The following is a 13574-nucleotide window of genomic DNA, read 5'->3' on the forward strand; positions in this document are numbered from 1 at the left end:
ACTGTACTGTACTCAGACTGGTTTTCACACCTTATGTACACTCCTTCTTCTGTACTGATAAGAGGTCACTGAGGTCATTGAACATATTTCCCTTGAGATCATAAGTATAAACTGACCTGAATTATTGGGATTAAGTTAAGAATTTTCAAGTCAGATTAATTCTCATTCACAGGTTCTGTGCAGTTTGTGAACATTGTTAAATTCATGTTTTAAATATTTCCCCAAAACATTTTAAATGGATTCAGACTTCTTCTGTATTAGCTGGAATACATCCTTCATGTTTAGTCAATACATATTTTACATTTTTGCAAACTGTAAGTGTCTTTGATGATATTCAGTATTCTAGCAGCCGTTAGCCTCTGTATGAGAAAAGATGCTATTGTCCTACGGGGAAATATCACTTATATTGATTACATTTGTTTATGGAGGCTGATCATTTCTGCTGCTTGTTATTTACCTCACGCCAGCGTCATAGAGTCATAGACCTGCTCTGACAACATTCCTCTTTGGCAGGACAGAAGCTGATATAAATCAAGGATGCAGAAAGATAGAAACATAAATATAATTGATGAGAAAATTAAGTACAAAAGCAAAAGAAAGACACAGGAAAGATATCTTGAACCTTTAGACATCACTCTTTGTTTATAGTATTCTTCCCCTGCTTTTTCCTCTTGTTGTCTTCATCATCATATAAGGAACTGAAGTATTTTATTGAATCTATTCTTACACTGTGTCTGTCACAGAAGAACACTGTGGATTTCGTCCTCCATCACTTCCATTAAAATCACATTTGGAAGGGAAGTTTCCAGTTTGAAGAATGGAAACAATTACAACCAATAACTCTTTTATCGTACATATGAACATATCACTATTGTTTTTAAGACACGCTGAAAAATGTGAATTCCACTATGGGCCCAGTGATACCAGTGAGGAGTTTAGCTAACTGATGAAGTTTTGCCACCATTGCTGTAGAAAACAATATAAATGTACGTTAATGAACTTTGCAGTGAAGGAATTAACGGCAATAAAATAAACTGAGTTGCACAGTTGAAATTTCAGATATTTTCCTGATCAGCTGCCCTGGAAATAACTGTCGGATTAATATTTGCTCAGTCATCTTAAAATATGACTAAAAATATGTTTTCCAGCTGTGCTAATTGTGAATTTGAGTTTAACAGTAATAAAATCCACAGCAGCTGTGAGATTAGAGCTACAACGATTAGTTGATTAATTGATTAGTCACTCGAGAGAAAAACAGCTACAATTTTGATAAACAATAATTTTAAGCATTTTTTAAAACTAAAATGACAAAAATCCACTTTTTCCAACTTCCCAACTGTGAATATTTCCTTGTTTTCATACTCCTCTATGATAATAAACAGATTATCTTTGGATTTTGGAATTTGTTTAAAAAAACAAGACATTTTGAAAGGTAACCATGGGCTTTTTCACAATTTGCTTATATTTTATGTACCACACAAATAATCAATTATTTGAGAAAATAATTGTTAGTTGCAGCCTTGTGTGAGATTATTCTGCACCACCTGAAACCATGAAAATACTTTCAAACATCCTTCTTTAGGAGGAAACCAAACAACACTCAATTATTTTATTTCCTTTTATTAACCCAAATCAATCAGCAACTGTAACAAGTGTTTAATTAACAACTGTTTTAATAATCAAAACTCTCTCACACACAAACAGACACCCGCAGTGTCCTTAGGCGTAGTACTGCAGGTTGGCCTTCTTCTTGGCCTGGACCTCCAAGATTCCCTCCATGTAATCCTCGTGGTTCAGCTCTGTGGCCCCACGGCGCAGCGCGATCATACCGGCCTCCACACACACAGCTTTGCACTGGGCTCCGTTGAAGTCGTCGGTGCAGCGGGCCAGCTCTTCGTAGTTGACATCGGGACTGACGTTCATCTTGCGGGAGTGAATCTGCATGATGCGAGCCCTGGCCTCTTCGTTCGGCATGGGGAACTCAATCTTCCTGTCCAGACGACCTGAGCGGAGCAGCGCAGGGTCCAAGATGTCGACTCTGTTGGTGGCAGCAATCACCTAAAAAAATATGCACAATATCAATGTAGTTACACTGTTAGCATCAAACTGAAAATCTAATGCAAGAAGCTGGTGAAGTAAATAAGATGATGGGGAAGTCAGTGGGTTTTTTTTAATTTTTTTTTTAATTTTTTGTAAAAAAGTAATTATTTTAGGTTTCTATATTTATAGATCACACTTTGCCAATTTTGTTGTGTAGTTTGTGAAAACATCTGTACCGTCCTGTGTGTCCATACGTCATATGAAGTGTCTTTAACTTCATTGTTCTTTTGTGTCCATTTAGAATCGGTACATCTGAAAAAAAGAACTTCCTGTCTCTGTATTCAGTCCATCTATTACAAAAGCCTGATATGAAGAAAAGTAGCAGATGTACTCAGTCTCTGTCTCCTTGACAGATTAAAAAAAGGAAAAAAAAAAATACAACTTACTTGTCCTGAATCTAAAAATTTGTTCTGTTGTCAAAAATTTTGAATGGTACATGTAGTTAAAAAAGGTGTTTGCACACTGTTACTCTTTTACTTTACCTATATTAGTGCTTTTCTCTGATAGTGTGACAGTGTTAGGACTAGAAAACATTGTTTAATTGTGATACGAAATTAGATGTGCTGGGTTTTAGTAGCAGATGTAGCCTGATCCTGGTACTAAAAGCTGCATTACAGGATACCATTTTTCTGAATTCTGTATCATTTCACCTTTTTTGACTTGTGGTACACAAGTTTGTTGTCTGAATTAACTCTACAGAGCAAGTACTGAGTCCGGTTTCTCAGGAAATGTCTCTGAGTGGTTTGGGTTAATTCAGACGACAAAATTGTGAAACACAAGTCCAAAAAATGTTACAGAATTCAGAAAATGGATCAGAAGCTGACTCCTTGTATATCAGTCTGTCTAGTTGATGTGTGGACTCTGCTCAAATGAAAAGTGAGTGACTCTGAAGCTGACTCCAGCGTCGTGAGTTTGGAGGTGGTGTGATGGTGGTCGCAGCCTCACCTTGACCTGCATGTTGGGCTGAAACCCGTCCAGCTGGTTGAGGAGCTCCAGCATGGTCCTCTGCACCTCTCTGTCTCCCGCCTTCTCGCTGTCGAATCTCTTGGTGCCGATGGCGTCCAGCTCGTCAATGAAGATGATGGACGGGGCCTTCTCCTTGGCCAGGGCGAAGGCATCCCTCACCAGCTTGGCTCCGTCTCCGATGAACATCTGGACCAGCTGTGGGCCAGCCAGCTTCAGGAAGGTGGCTTTGGTCTGAGCTGCGCAGGCTCTGGCCAGGAGGGTTTTCCCTGTTCCGGGTGGGCCGTACATCAGGACTCCTTTAGGTGGCTGGATGCCCAGGTTCTCAAACTTCTCCTTGTGGTTCATGGGCAGCACTATGGCCTCCACCAGCTCCTGGATCTGCTTATCCAGACCACCTATGTCGCTGTACTGCTCTGTGGGGCGCTCGTCCACCTCCATGGCCTTCACCCTGGAATCGTACTCGGTGGGGAGGGTCTCCAGGATCAGGTAGGAGTCTTTGTTGACACCCACCAGGTCTCCAGGCTTCAGTTTCTCCGCGTCTACCAGCCCGATGACCGGCAGAAAGTAGGTCTGCCGGGTGGAGGTCTTGATGACGGCGCACTTTCCTTTTCTCTGGGAGTCCAGGTCTACGTTAGCCCCGTCCTCCTCCTGGTCGTTGGGGTCCACGTCCAGCAGCTCGATGACGTTGGACACCAGGTAGGGAAGCGTTTTGTTCACCTTTATCTTCTCCGTGTTTTCCTTGATTTTATCCTTCATGGCCTGCAGCTCGTGCGTCACCCTTAGCACCTCGCTCTTCATGATCTTTATCTCGCTGTCGAGGAGTCGAGTCCGCTGGACGATCTCCTCTGTGGACATCTTTAAAACTTCTTCCCCGATGCCATCTTCCACCTCGTCCCAAACTGATTTGTCACTCAGCGACGCCATCTTTCTCTCTGCCTGTTTCGGTCTGTCTTCGGGAACTGTGACGCGCCGGAAATGAAGTGTCTATTTCCGGTTTACGAGTTTTTAAATGATTTTTTTTTTTTTTAATTTTATTTTTTCAATAGCTTTGTTGAAAATAGCATACAACGAAATGTACACTTGATGAAATGAAAATTAGCTAAAATAATAATAAGATCGATGGCTCGCGTCACCCTCTTTTTTAAAACAACTTTATTGAAACAAAATACAGAAAGTTTACAGCACTTTGTGTTTACAACTTGAGTCTACAATCAAAAGCACGTTAAGGGGACAAAGGTTGTAGAAAAAAAAACTAACTAACTAACAAACTAATAAAATGAATAGTTGAATAAATATCGTGTAAAGTTTTCAGTGGTTATACCTTTTAACAGTTTTTTGTTTGTACATTCAGATTTTGAAAAATGTATTGTTTGGATTCACTGAATATGACAGGAATCTCTGTTTGCAGTATGTATTTGACTAATTTACTTATTAATTTGACCAAATTCCCTGTCCCACCCACATACAAAATGAAAGAGGACCTTACTCAAAAGGAGTAGCCTATAGTAGTCAATTAAAATAGAAAAAGAAAGAAAAGGAAAAAATAAATTAATATAGAAATAAATACAACATCTTTAAAATCTTTTAAAATTCACCAGTCTGAACAGTACATTAAACATCTACAGGAAACGGTTCAGCACGTATTTTTATACTGCCCTAGATATCAGCAAGAGAGACAGACACTTAACATTACACTCCAGAGGAATCACATGACACTAGAGAAATGTAGCAGAGGAGTTCAGGTGATGAAGGGTACAGAGCTATTTTCAGATTTTTTTTTTTTTTAGAAAACACATGACTTACTAGGATAATTTAATGTAATAGTTTAGTAACCGTTCTGATCTACACTCCATCCAGGAGGCGGCGGTAATGCACCTAAAAGCTGTTTGCAAACCGTCATTAAATAACAACAGAAGAAGAAGAATAAGAAGGTGAAAAAAGGAAGTAACCGACGCTCACGAGCCTGAAATAACTGTGCTCGCGTGCTGACTAACTGGCAGAGTGTGAGTGTAAGTTGAGCAAACATATATTGTGTTACACCGACAAACGCCTCAGTTATTTCCAGCTTTTTGAGCACATAAACACACAGTTTTCACTGTTTCCACAACCCCTTTAACTAACGGGTTCACGTTAGCTAACGCTGCTAACATTAGCTCGGCGGCTAACTTCAGCTAGCCTCGTCTGATGAAGTGTTTGCTGTTCTATTTTGGAGTTCATGAAGACATCCTAGAAGGCAGCCGGTGTACAGATACGTTTGTAGTCACCTGTGTCTTGCATGCTAAACTACTTAAAGGACGCGTCATGCATTGGGCCCACAATGAATGAACAAGTGGAGAGTGCCTGAAGCTAAATGTGGTTAGCAACGCTGCGGATATGTTCGCGCCACCGCTGCAGCTGCACGGACTCAGCTTTATGTCGTTTGCAAGCTCCGCGATAAACTTTGTTGATGTACAGATCGATATTATTGTCACGAATGTCCCTGTTAACACCGGTTCCGTCCACCTTTTCATGCAGGACATAGCTGTCAGAGAGGAGACAAGAAGAGGGCAGTACTTGCTGGGGTTTTCCTACTGTGAACTGGACTGTGGACACCGAGCTTTGAGGCTCTTGTCCAGTCTATCTGTCCTGTGTTTTTGCCTCCTGGGTGGCAGTGAACAGAGCTGAAGAGATGGACCAGAACAACAGTATACCAAGCTTTCAGGGACTGGCTTCCCCCCAGGTAAGTTTTAAGTATTTTATGTATAAGAGATTTTAAATTGGCCACAGTCCCTGGCTGGTTTTGCTGAGCATGTTTCACCACTTTCCACTCATGATCATACAAGTAAACTAAGTTGAGGAGCTCACAGACAACAACAGTTTGTGACAGTTGGGTGTGAAAGACTTTGCTCAAGCTTCTACAGAGTTTTATATAACATTGTGGTTTCCTGATGCCCTGTGACACAACTAAGCTGCTTCCAGCTCCTCTTCATCTGATTGAGGGGCACCTCATCATAAATTTCACTTGAGTGATGAGAGAGCAAATTTGCCTTCTTACCAGCTTGAGCTCCCAGCTTGCCCTCATGTCACGGGTCAGATGCACCAACTAAAGCTCTTGGTTTAAAGTGTCTAGTGAATTTAGGAATGTGTTATCCCTCTGTTAGATTTCAAAAGCTACTGGAAGAAGACAAAGTAAAGAAAATGGTTTATGTGCATAACCAAAATATTATTTGACAGAGTAACAAAATTAACTTTTAGTATGAATTTTCTTCCATTCTTCAGAACGATGTGCCTGTTTTGGGTTGTCCTCTGACATCACTAACCACACATCTGCTGTTGTAGAGCTTCATAATCCACTTCCATTCTTCTCCCTGCTAATTGACTTACGGCAACCCCTTAATGTGGCAGACCGTTATCATGAATATGCAAACATGGACAGTGTGGATATGATAAAGGTGTAACTGCTGGAATATGATTGGGACTTTGGGGTGAATCACAATCAGGCGCCACCAAATGAGAAATAGACACAGTACTTTATTAATTCCAACGGGAAATTAAAGTGTCACAGCAGCCACTTGATGTAAATCAAAATACAAAAACAATTAGGTAGGTTAAAGAAACAAATGCAATTAAATGATAAATTATATACAATACCTAAATAGACTAACTTAAATATAAAAAATAAATAGAATAACTAAAAATATAACCATAAGACCAGAGATATAACCATAACTAAAATATATATATTATTTGCTGAGTATACACTGTTCAATGATGTTAATATGCTTTAGTACACGATACATTAGTGCAAGTCAGGTGGATTTTGGTTAGCAGTAATGTGCATGACTGTCCATGGATAGATAGAACTGAGTGTACTAAATATTGATACTTGAATAACTTACACAATGTATATAGCCTATGCACATAGATATATAATATATTGGAATTGTTTTCCCCACTCATTCTGAGAAAATAGTCTAAATATTTATTATTATATAGATTAATGCATAAACAAGCTGTAGCTCCACACTGGAGCAGTGTGCCTCCGTGAGTTTGCAGTGAACTCGCAGTTCACTGCACTGGATTGTATCGCTTCCAATAATAATTTGTTGAACTGCCACTTAAAAATAGGAGTTCAACATAAGAGCGCCCCTACAGTGATTTGAAATGAGTCATTTGTGACCAGAAAGGGTGCCGTCAGCCTTTTGAACCCTCAGATAGTTAATGGTTCTTTAAATTGACTGACTGATCTAAAATTTTTATTTTATTTATATTCTGAATGAGGCAAATTAAAAAACATTAGCATTACCCAATATCACTCAGTACTAATATGTTGGGTTCCTTCACAGGGTGCCATGACTCCAGGCATGCCTATCTTCAGTCCCATGATGCCATATGGCTCAGGCCTGACTCCCCAGCCTGTCCAGAACACCAACAGTCTGTCTATACTGGAGGAACAGCAGAGGCAACAACAGCAGCAACAAGCACAACAGGCACAGCAGGCCAACGCAGGTACAACAAACACTGCTGTCATGTTCCTCTTCTTCCCTTTCGGCCTCAGAATATGAACTCATTTTGAGTTAATCCTGTTTAAGCTGAGTTGGAAATGTTTTCCCCTTTCATTCTGAGAAAATAGTCTAAATATTTTATATATTATAACAATATATAATATAATATTATCCGAGTAGCCATTATGGAAGTGTACTATCAGTTCATATTGAAGAGATTTTTTATTCTGTTTTCCAGGCCTTCCAGGGACGTCGGGGCAGACCCCTCAGCTTTTTCATTCCCAGACAGTAGCAGGTTCGACCACCACAGCGCTGCCAGGAAACACCCCACTACATCCGTACAACACTCCGCTGACCCCCATGACCCCGATCACACCAGCCACACCAGCCTCAGAGAGCTCTGGAATAACACCACAGCTACAGTAAGTTTCATATACGATGGAAATAACTGTAAAAGTATAATTTCATCCCAATTATTATATGCATCACTCTTGGAAATCATTTAGCTGCTCATGTTATTATGTTAGTGTAGTCAATGGTAACAGTTTAAGTTCAGCCTTCTGGTAGATATTCCTACAGATCATTCAAGGACCAAAATTGTGCTCAAGGTGAATTAAAGTAATTTAAACCCCAAACATGAACATAGTTGATATTTCAGAGACTACCCTACCTGAAGGTGTCCTGGTGTCATTTCTGCTTGGTTATAAATATTTTTTGCTACCAACTGATTGTCAATATTTCCACACAATTGAACTTGAGTCTGAGTTACAGCCTGAACAGTTTGCCTTTATGTCTCTTACTCATTTCTTTTCTCTGTGCTTTTCTTACTCTCCTCACTGTTAGAAACATAGTATCTACTGTAAACCTGGGCTGTAAACTAGACTTGAAGACCATCGCCCTGAGAGCCAGGAATGCCGAGTACAACCCAAAGGTGAGACTGCCGCACATTACTGTGATCAGCCTTATGTTGCTCAGCAATGTGACTTTTTTTTCTTTCTATTCAACATTTTGGTCCAGCAACGTTTGCTTTTGTTGGTTGTGTGATGAGATGATTTTGATGATTCCCTGATCATTCTTCTGGCAACATCGTCATCCCAAAATTTGCACTTACAAACAAGAAAATATCAAAACTGAATGAGCTAATTGCATCCCCTCTCTCTCTCTTTCTTTTAGCGTTTTGCTGCTGTCATCATGAGAATACGAGAACCCAGGACCACTGCTCTCATCTTCAGCTCCGGGAAGATGGTCTGCACTGGAGCCAAGAGGTCAGCGTAGAACTTGTGTAGATACAGATGAACTTTTGCTAAATGCCATAATCAAAACCACTATCTGACTGTAGCGTTTTCTTTGGTTGGGACAATAAACCTGCTTACCAACTGTATCCGTCTGAGAAAACACGTGCTTGTCAGCAGTCAGGGTCTTTACTTTGTCAATAAAAATGCTCTGTTTTATTATTTTCTTTCCTCTTACTTACTTGTGTGATTTTCTTCATTGTTTCCTATATTGCTCTCTTGCCTCTCTCCCCCCAGTGAGGAGCAGTCAAGGTTAGCGGCCAGAAAATACGCTCGTGTGGTACAGAAGCTCGGCTTTCCTGCCAAGTTCCTGGACTTCAAGATTCAGAACATGGTGGGCAGCTGCGACGTGAAGTTCCCCATTCGGCTGGAGGGATTAGTCCTCACACATCAACAGTTCAGCAGGTAAACTCATTTTGTTGTTTGCCATGTGCAGCTAAAAGCCACGGTCACTCATTTCTGCTTTTTGCAAACTACCAACATGATGTCTGTGTTGTGAGAAAATCATTATGTGATCAAGAGTTTTCACAGAGGGAAAGATCAGTGTGGTTTATTATTGTCAACATACATAAGCTGGCATGTTCCTCTTTTGTCTGACCTGCAACAGTTAGTCGATTAATCAATTAGTTGCCAACAATTAAATGAATCCCCAACTATTTTGATAATTGATTAATCTTTTTGAGTAATTTTTTTAAGAAAAAAAATGTCCAACTTTTCTGGTTTTAGTCTTCTATGACTGTAAAATAAATATTTTTGAGTTATGGACTGCTGGACATTTGAAGAGGTCACCTTGGACTTTAGGAAACACTATCGATATTTTTCACCATTTTCTGACATTGAATGGACTAAACAACTAATCGTTTGGTGTGATAAGACTGAATAAAAGCACATTTCCCTCACATAAAGAGCCTCATCTGCGAACTTAAAATTGAAATGGCTTGTAGCGTTTGAGCTGCAGAGCTAGAAAGTTATTTTTAATTTGAAATAGATTTTTTGGGGGGGATGTTAAGCTAATTCCTGAAATAATTAAAATAAATCAACTTGTCTGTTGCAGCTATGAACCGGAGCTGTTTCCAGGACTGATTTACAGAATGATCAAACCCAGAATCGTCCTGCTCATCTTTGTTTCTGGGAAAGTCGTACTAACGGGTAAGACCTTCTCTTCTGTTTATGGATCAACTGATTAATGGTTATGATCAGAAACCTATGTCCTAATCACAAACTGGTAGGATGATAGTAGATAGTTGTAGATTGATTGACTTTTTGTGGTAAATTTCTTCTTTTCACATAAATCAACAGAAACAGTTGATGTGTCAAATATTTCTGTTTTGTCTTTGAGAGACATTGTAGGTCATCGCTGCTGCAAGGATTATATCACATAAACAACCTGAAACCTAAAAATTGATCAGATTCCCTAAATAACAATTAAAATATTATCTATTAGAAATGGAGATTACCCAGAACATGGTGTTAATGTGTATGATGATGATTTTTATGACAATGTAACTGAGTGTGGTCACTGATATCTGTGTTGTTTGTGTGAAGGTGCAAAGGTGAGAGCAGAGATCTATGACGCGTTTGAAAATATCTACCCCATCCTGAAAGGCTTCCGCAAGACAACGTAGAACCTGCAGCTTCTTTTACCATCTCCCGAACCCCGTCTCTTTTTACTCTGATTTTTTTAAACTCACATGGGAGTGGCATCTATATGTGGACCTCTACAAGTGGACTGCTCTAAGGGCTGTTGCACAGGGATGTGATTCATCTTTTCTTTTTTTTTTTCCAGCCCTCCAGTGTTTCAGATTTTTTTTTTGGGAAACACGTTTTTTTTTTACAAGTTTCTGTTCCTGTGTTCAGATCTCACATGATGGTATGGTAACAGACACAGCTCCGTTTGTTTCCGACTGTTTTCCATGCCCCGTTTTTTTGGCTTTTTATGTTGTCCTGATTGATCACATCCCTGATTGTATATAAGACTGTAAGAAAATGTAAAAATCGCTGATTAGAAGAGAGACGGTCGGATTCTGACTGTCTTTTGTTTTTATTTTAAGCAGTTTTAAATAGTTTTGTACATTGTTTTTTTAAATTGTCTGCTCAGTCCCCCAGTTGAAGCAATATGCGTTTGGGTCCGTTAGCCTCACATTCCTTATAACAGTATTTCGTAAGATTTTACTTTAATGATTCAGGATCAGGAGGCTCTTTATCCCAACACTAATCAGTCTGCCTTATAAGAATTTTGTCCTCTTAGATTTGTAATGTAAATCAGTTGGATCTGGGTTCAACAAGTCCTAATTTCATTGATGCTGGAAGTGGATTTCCCTTTAAAATTCAAAAACTGATATGAGACATAGTATAGTCCTGGCTGTTAAGCTGTAATTGAAGTTGGATGGTTAAATTAAATTGATCTTGTTGTTAGTTAAAGGACCAGTGTGTTGTATTTAGTGGCATCTAGATGAACGGACTTGACAGAAATGGAATATAATATTAATCACCTGAAAATAAAAATAAGTGTTTTCGTTACCTTAGAATGAGCCCTTTATATCTACATTGGGAGCACTTGGAAACATAGTTATTATGAATATTTGTATTCCATTTCTGTAAAGTCTGATCTACTAGATGCCATTAAATCTACACACTGGACCTTTAAAGTTCTCAGCAAGTTGTTGGTTCGTTCATCAAGGTTTGTATCCTGTTATGGTTGCTGACACTTAATTCCTTCGTACTCTAATCTTTGGCAGAGATGGAGTCAGTTTTAAGTTTAAACAAGGATTTTCTGTAGACACGGTTTAGATGCTGTAATTTCAAAATCGAGCATTTTAATGGTTAAACTTCTGTATTTAAAATTGAATCCAACCTTGATGAAAGTGATGATGCTCAGCAAGGATGAGGATCAGAAATTTAAACAATATCAACCAGAACTAAAATATGAAGAAAAGACAACTTGAAGTAGAGCTTCTGCTTTTACCTGAATTAAAATACATGGTTTAATAAATCTTATATTCAGATGTTGCATCTTAAATTTTGTAGCACTAAAAGATGGTATGATGGCAGGTAAACTATGCATCACGTTGCCATGTATGTATTATTTTAAAGCTTTCCTGTGTTTTTTTTTTTTTTTTGGCCATTTGAAACAATATTTAAAAGTTTTGTTTTACAGATTTATTTTGTAGCAATGCTCACAAACACACGGACAAAGAAACATTTAAATGTGTTTAAATCGTGGGCACTTGTATGTGTGCTTGTGTGTCACACATTTCTACTTAGCACATCCTTGAAAACTTCAGCAGTTACGAATTCTAAAATTTGGCTGGAAAATGCATTTGGTTTTTATGTTTTTGAAGGCAGCTTCATCATCTGTGTATCTGCCACCTGGCGTCTATTCGGTGGCAGAAGAAATGAGGGATTAATGCTGCATTTTCTCTGTGATTCTGAGTTCAGCAGAGACCTGAAGACCAGAAAGTCCTGTCACGTCCAAATGCAATTCTGCTTCTTCTTAAATTGTAAATGTGCTGCATTGTGCATTAATAAATGTGTACATACTGGCTCTCTGGTTCAAGCTGTTTCTTATATTTTTCCCTGTGAACTCAGATATTTCCACTCGCCAACCGAGATTATACAAAATGTGACAAACACCGGATTCAGATTCTGCAGAATCCTGTAAAATAAATGGAAACTCCAAATAATGAACGCACAGCAGAATTAGGATGATACCCACTAATTATAAAAATTCAAAAGAGAGCATTTAAATTTTATAGTCACCTAAAAGAAAGTGACCCTGACACACTCCATAACAAGGCCCTGTTCTGGTTCCCCAGAGAAGACAGACTGTACACCCGCTGCACACAGCAGGAAGTGGAAACCCAGCTGCACTTTTTAACCACCTGCCAGCTGTACCAAGACATCAGAGACATAAACTACCTACAGATAACAACCCAAAAACACTTTGAAAACATTTTCTATAAAAAAAACTTCCATATCTGCTGGGTAAAATACAGCGATGTGCAAACACAGCAGCATCATTTGTGAGCCGTTGAGACCAGAAAAGAGCATCCAATGGAAAACAACCACCTGTGTACTCCTGGACTGACCATTTACACTGTGCTGATCTGCGTACATGGACATATATATATATATATATATTTATTTAACAGCAAAATCACAATTCTTGTTTGTAAACATATGCTAATTTCAACTATTCTTATTTATATATTTGACTACAATGTTGCAATGTCACACATTCTGTTTACACATTTCCTTATTCTGGTAGATCTTTACTGATATTATGCACATTTTTTGTTTTTATTTCACACTTGCTTTGCCAATGTAAACATATGTTTCCCAAACCAATACAGCCCCTTTGAATTCAATTGATACTTGTCCTAAAAAGCGACAAGACAACATGCAATCATCTGGTGGATATGTAAATTTTGTAACTAAGTAAACAAAAGTGAAAGTCATACCGCTATGTAAACTGGACCCATATTGTATACTGGAAGTTTTATTGAACTTGTATAGAAATCACAGTCACAGTAAAGAGCTTTTTCATCTTAAAGTAGTTTAGACTCACTTCTGTAAGGCTTCAACTCCATGTTATTACAAATTCAAACCAGATACAATCAGATTTTACCCACAGCCTTCATGTAAACTTCATATTTGGCTTTTTGTTTTGTTTATGTAGGTGTAATTTTATTTTTAACGTACCGCACAGCTCATCTTTCTGTGATGTATGAAA

General features: G+C 38.7%; 2 protein-coding genes across 3 annotated transcripts; one reads left to right on the forward strand and one right to left on the reverse strand.

Moving 5' to 3' along the window:
• Positions 1-1604: 1604 nt before the first annotated feature.
• psmc3 (proteasome 26S subunit, ATPase 3) lies at positions 1605-4049 on the reverse strand. The gene is made up of 2 exons (XM_042409424.1): positions 3046-4049; positions 1605-2058 (listed from the first exon to the last, which is right to left on the reverse strand). Exons 1-2 carry the CDS (start codon positions 3988-3990, stop codon positions 1720-1722), a joined length of 1284 nt encoding a protein of 427 aa, XP_042265358.1. The 5' UTR covers positions 3991-4049; the 3' UTR covers positions 1605-1719.
• Positions 4050-4968: 919 nt separating this feature from the next.
• Positions 4969-11847, forward strand: LOC121907625 (TATA box binding protein). Of its 2 annotated transcripts, none has more exons than XM_042427331.1 (9): positions 4969-5075; positions 5581-5785; positions 7392-7554; positions 7789-7972; positions 8394-8481; positions 8724-8815; positions 9080-9247; positions 9897-9991; positions 10388-11847. In XM_042427331.1, the coding sequence occupies exons 2-9, from the start codon at positions 5735-5737 to the stop codon at positions 10465-10467; spliced, it is 921 nt and encodes a 306-aa protein (XP_042283265.1). In that variant the 5' UTR covers positions 4969-5075; positions 5581-5734; the 3' UTR covers positions 10468-11847. The 2 variants fall into 2 exon arrangements, with proteins under 2 accessions (XP_042283265.1, XP_042283318.1); XM_042427384.1 differs by having other exon boundaries at positions 4979-5069.
• The last annotated feature ends 1727 nt before the right edge of the window (positions 11848-13574 follow it).

Source organism: Thunnus maccoyii, chromosome 1, assembly GCF_910596095.1.
Source record: "Thunnus maccoyii chromosome 1, fThuMac1.1, whole genome shotgun sequence".
Taxonomy (NCBI): Eukaryota; Metazoa; Chordata; class Actinopteri; order Scombriformes; family Scombridae; genus Thunnus; species Thunnus maccoyii.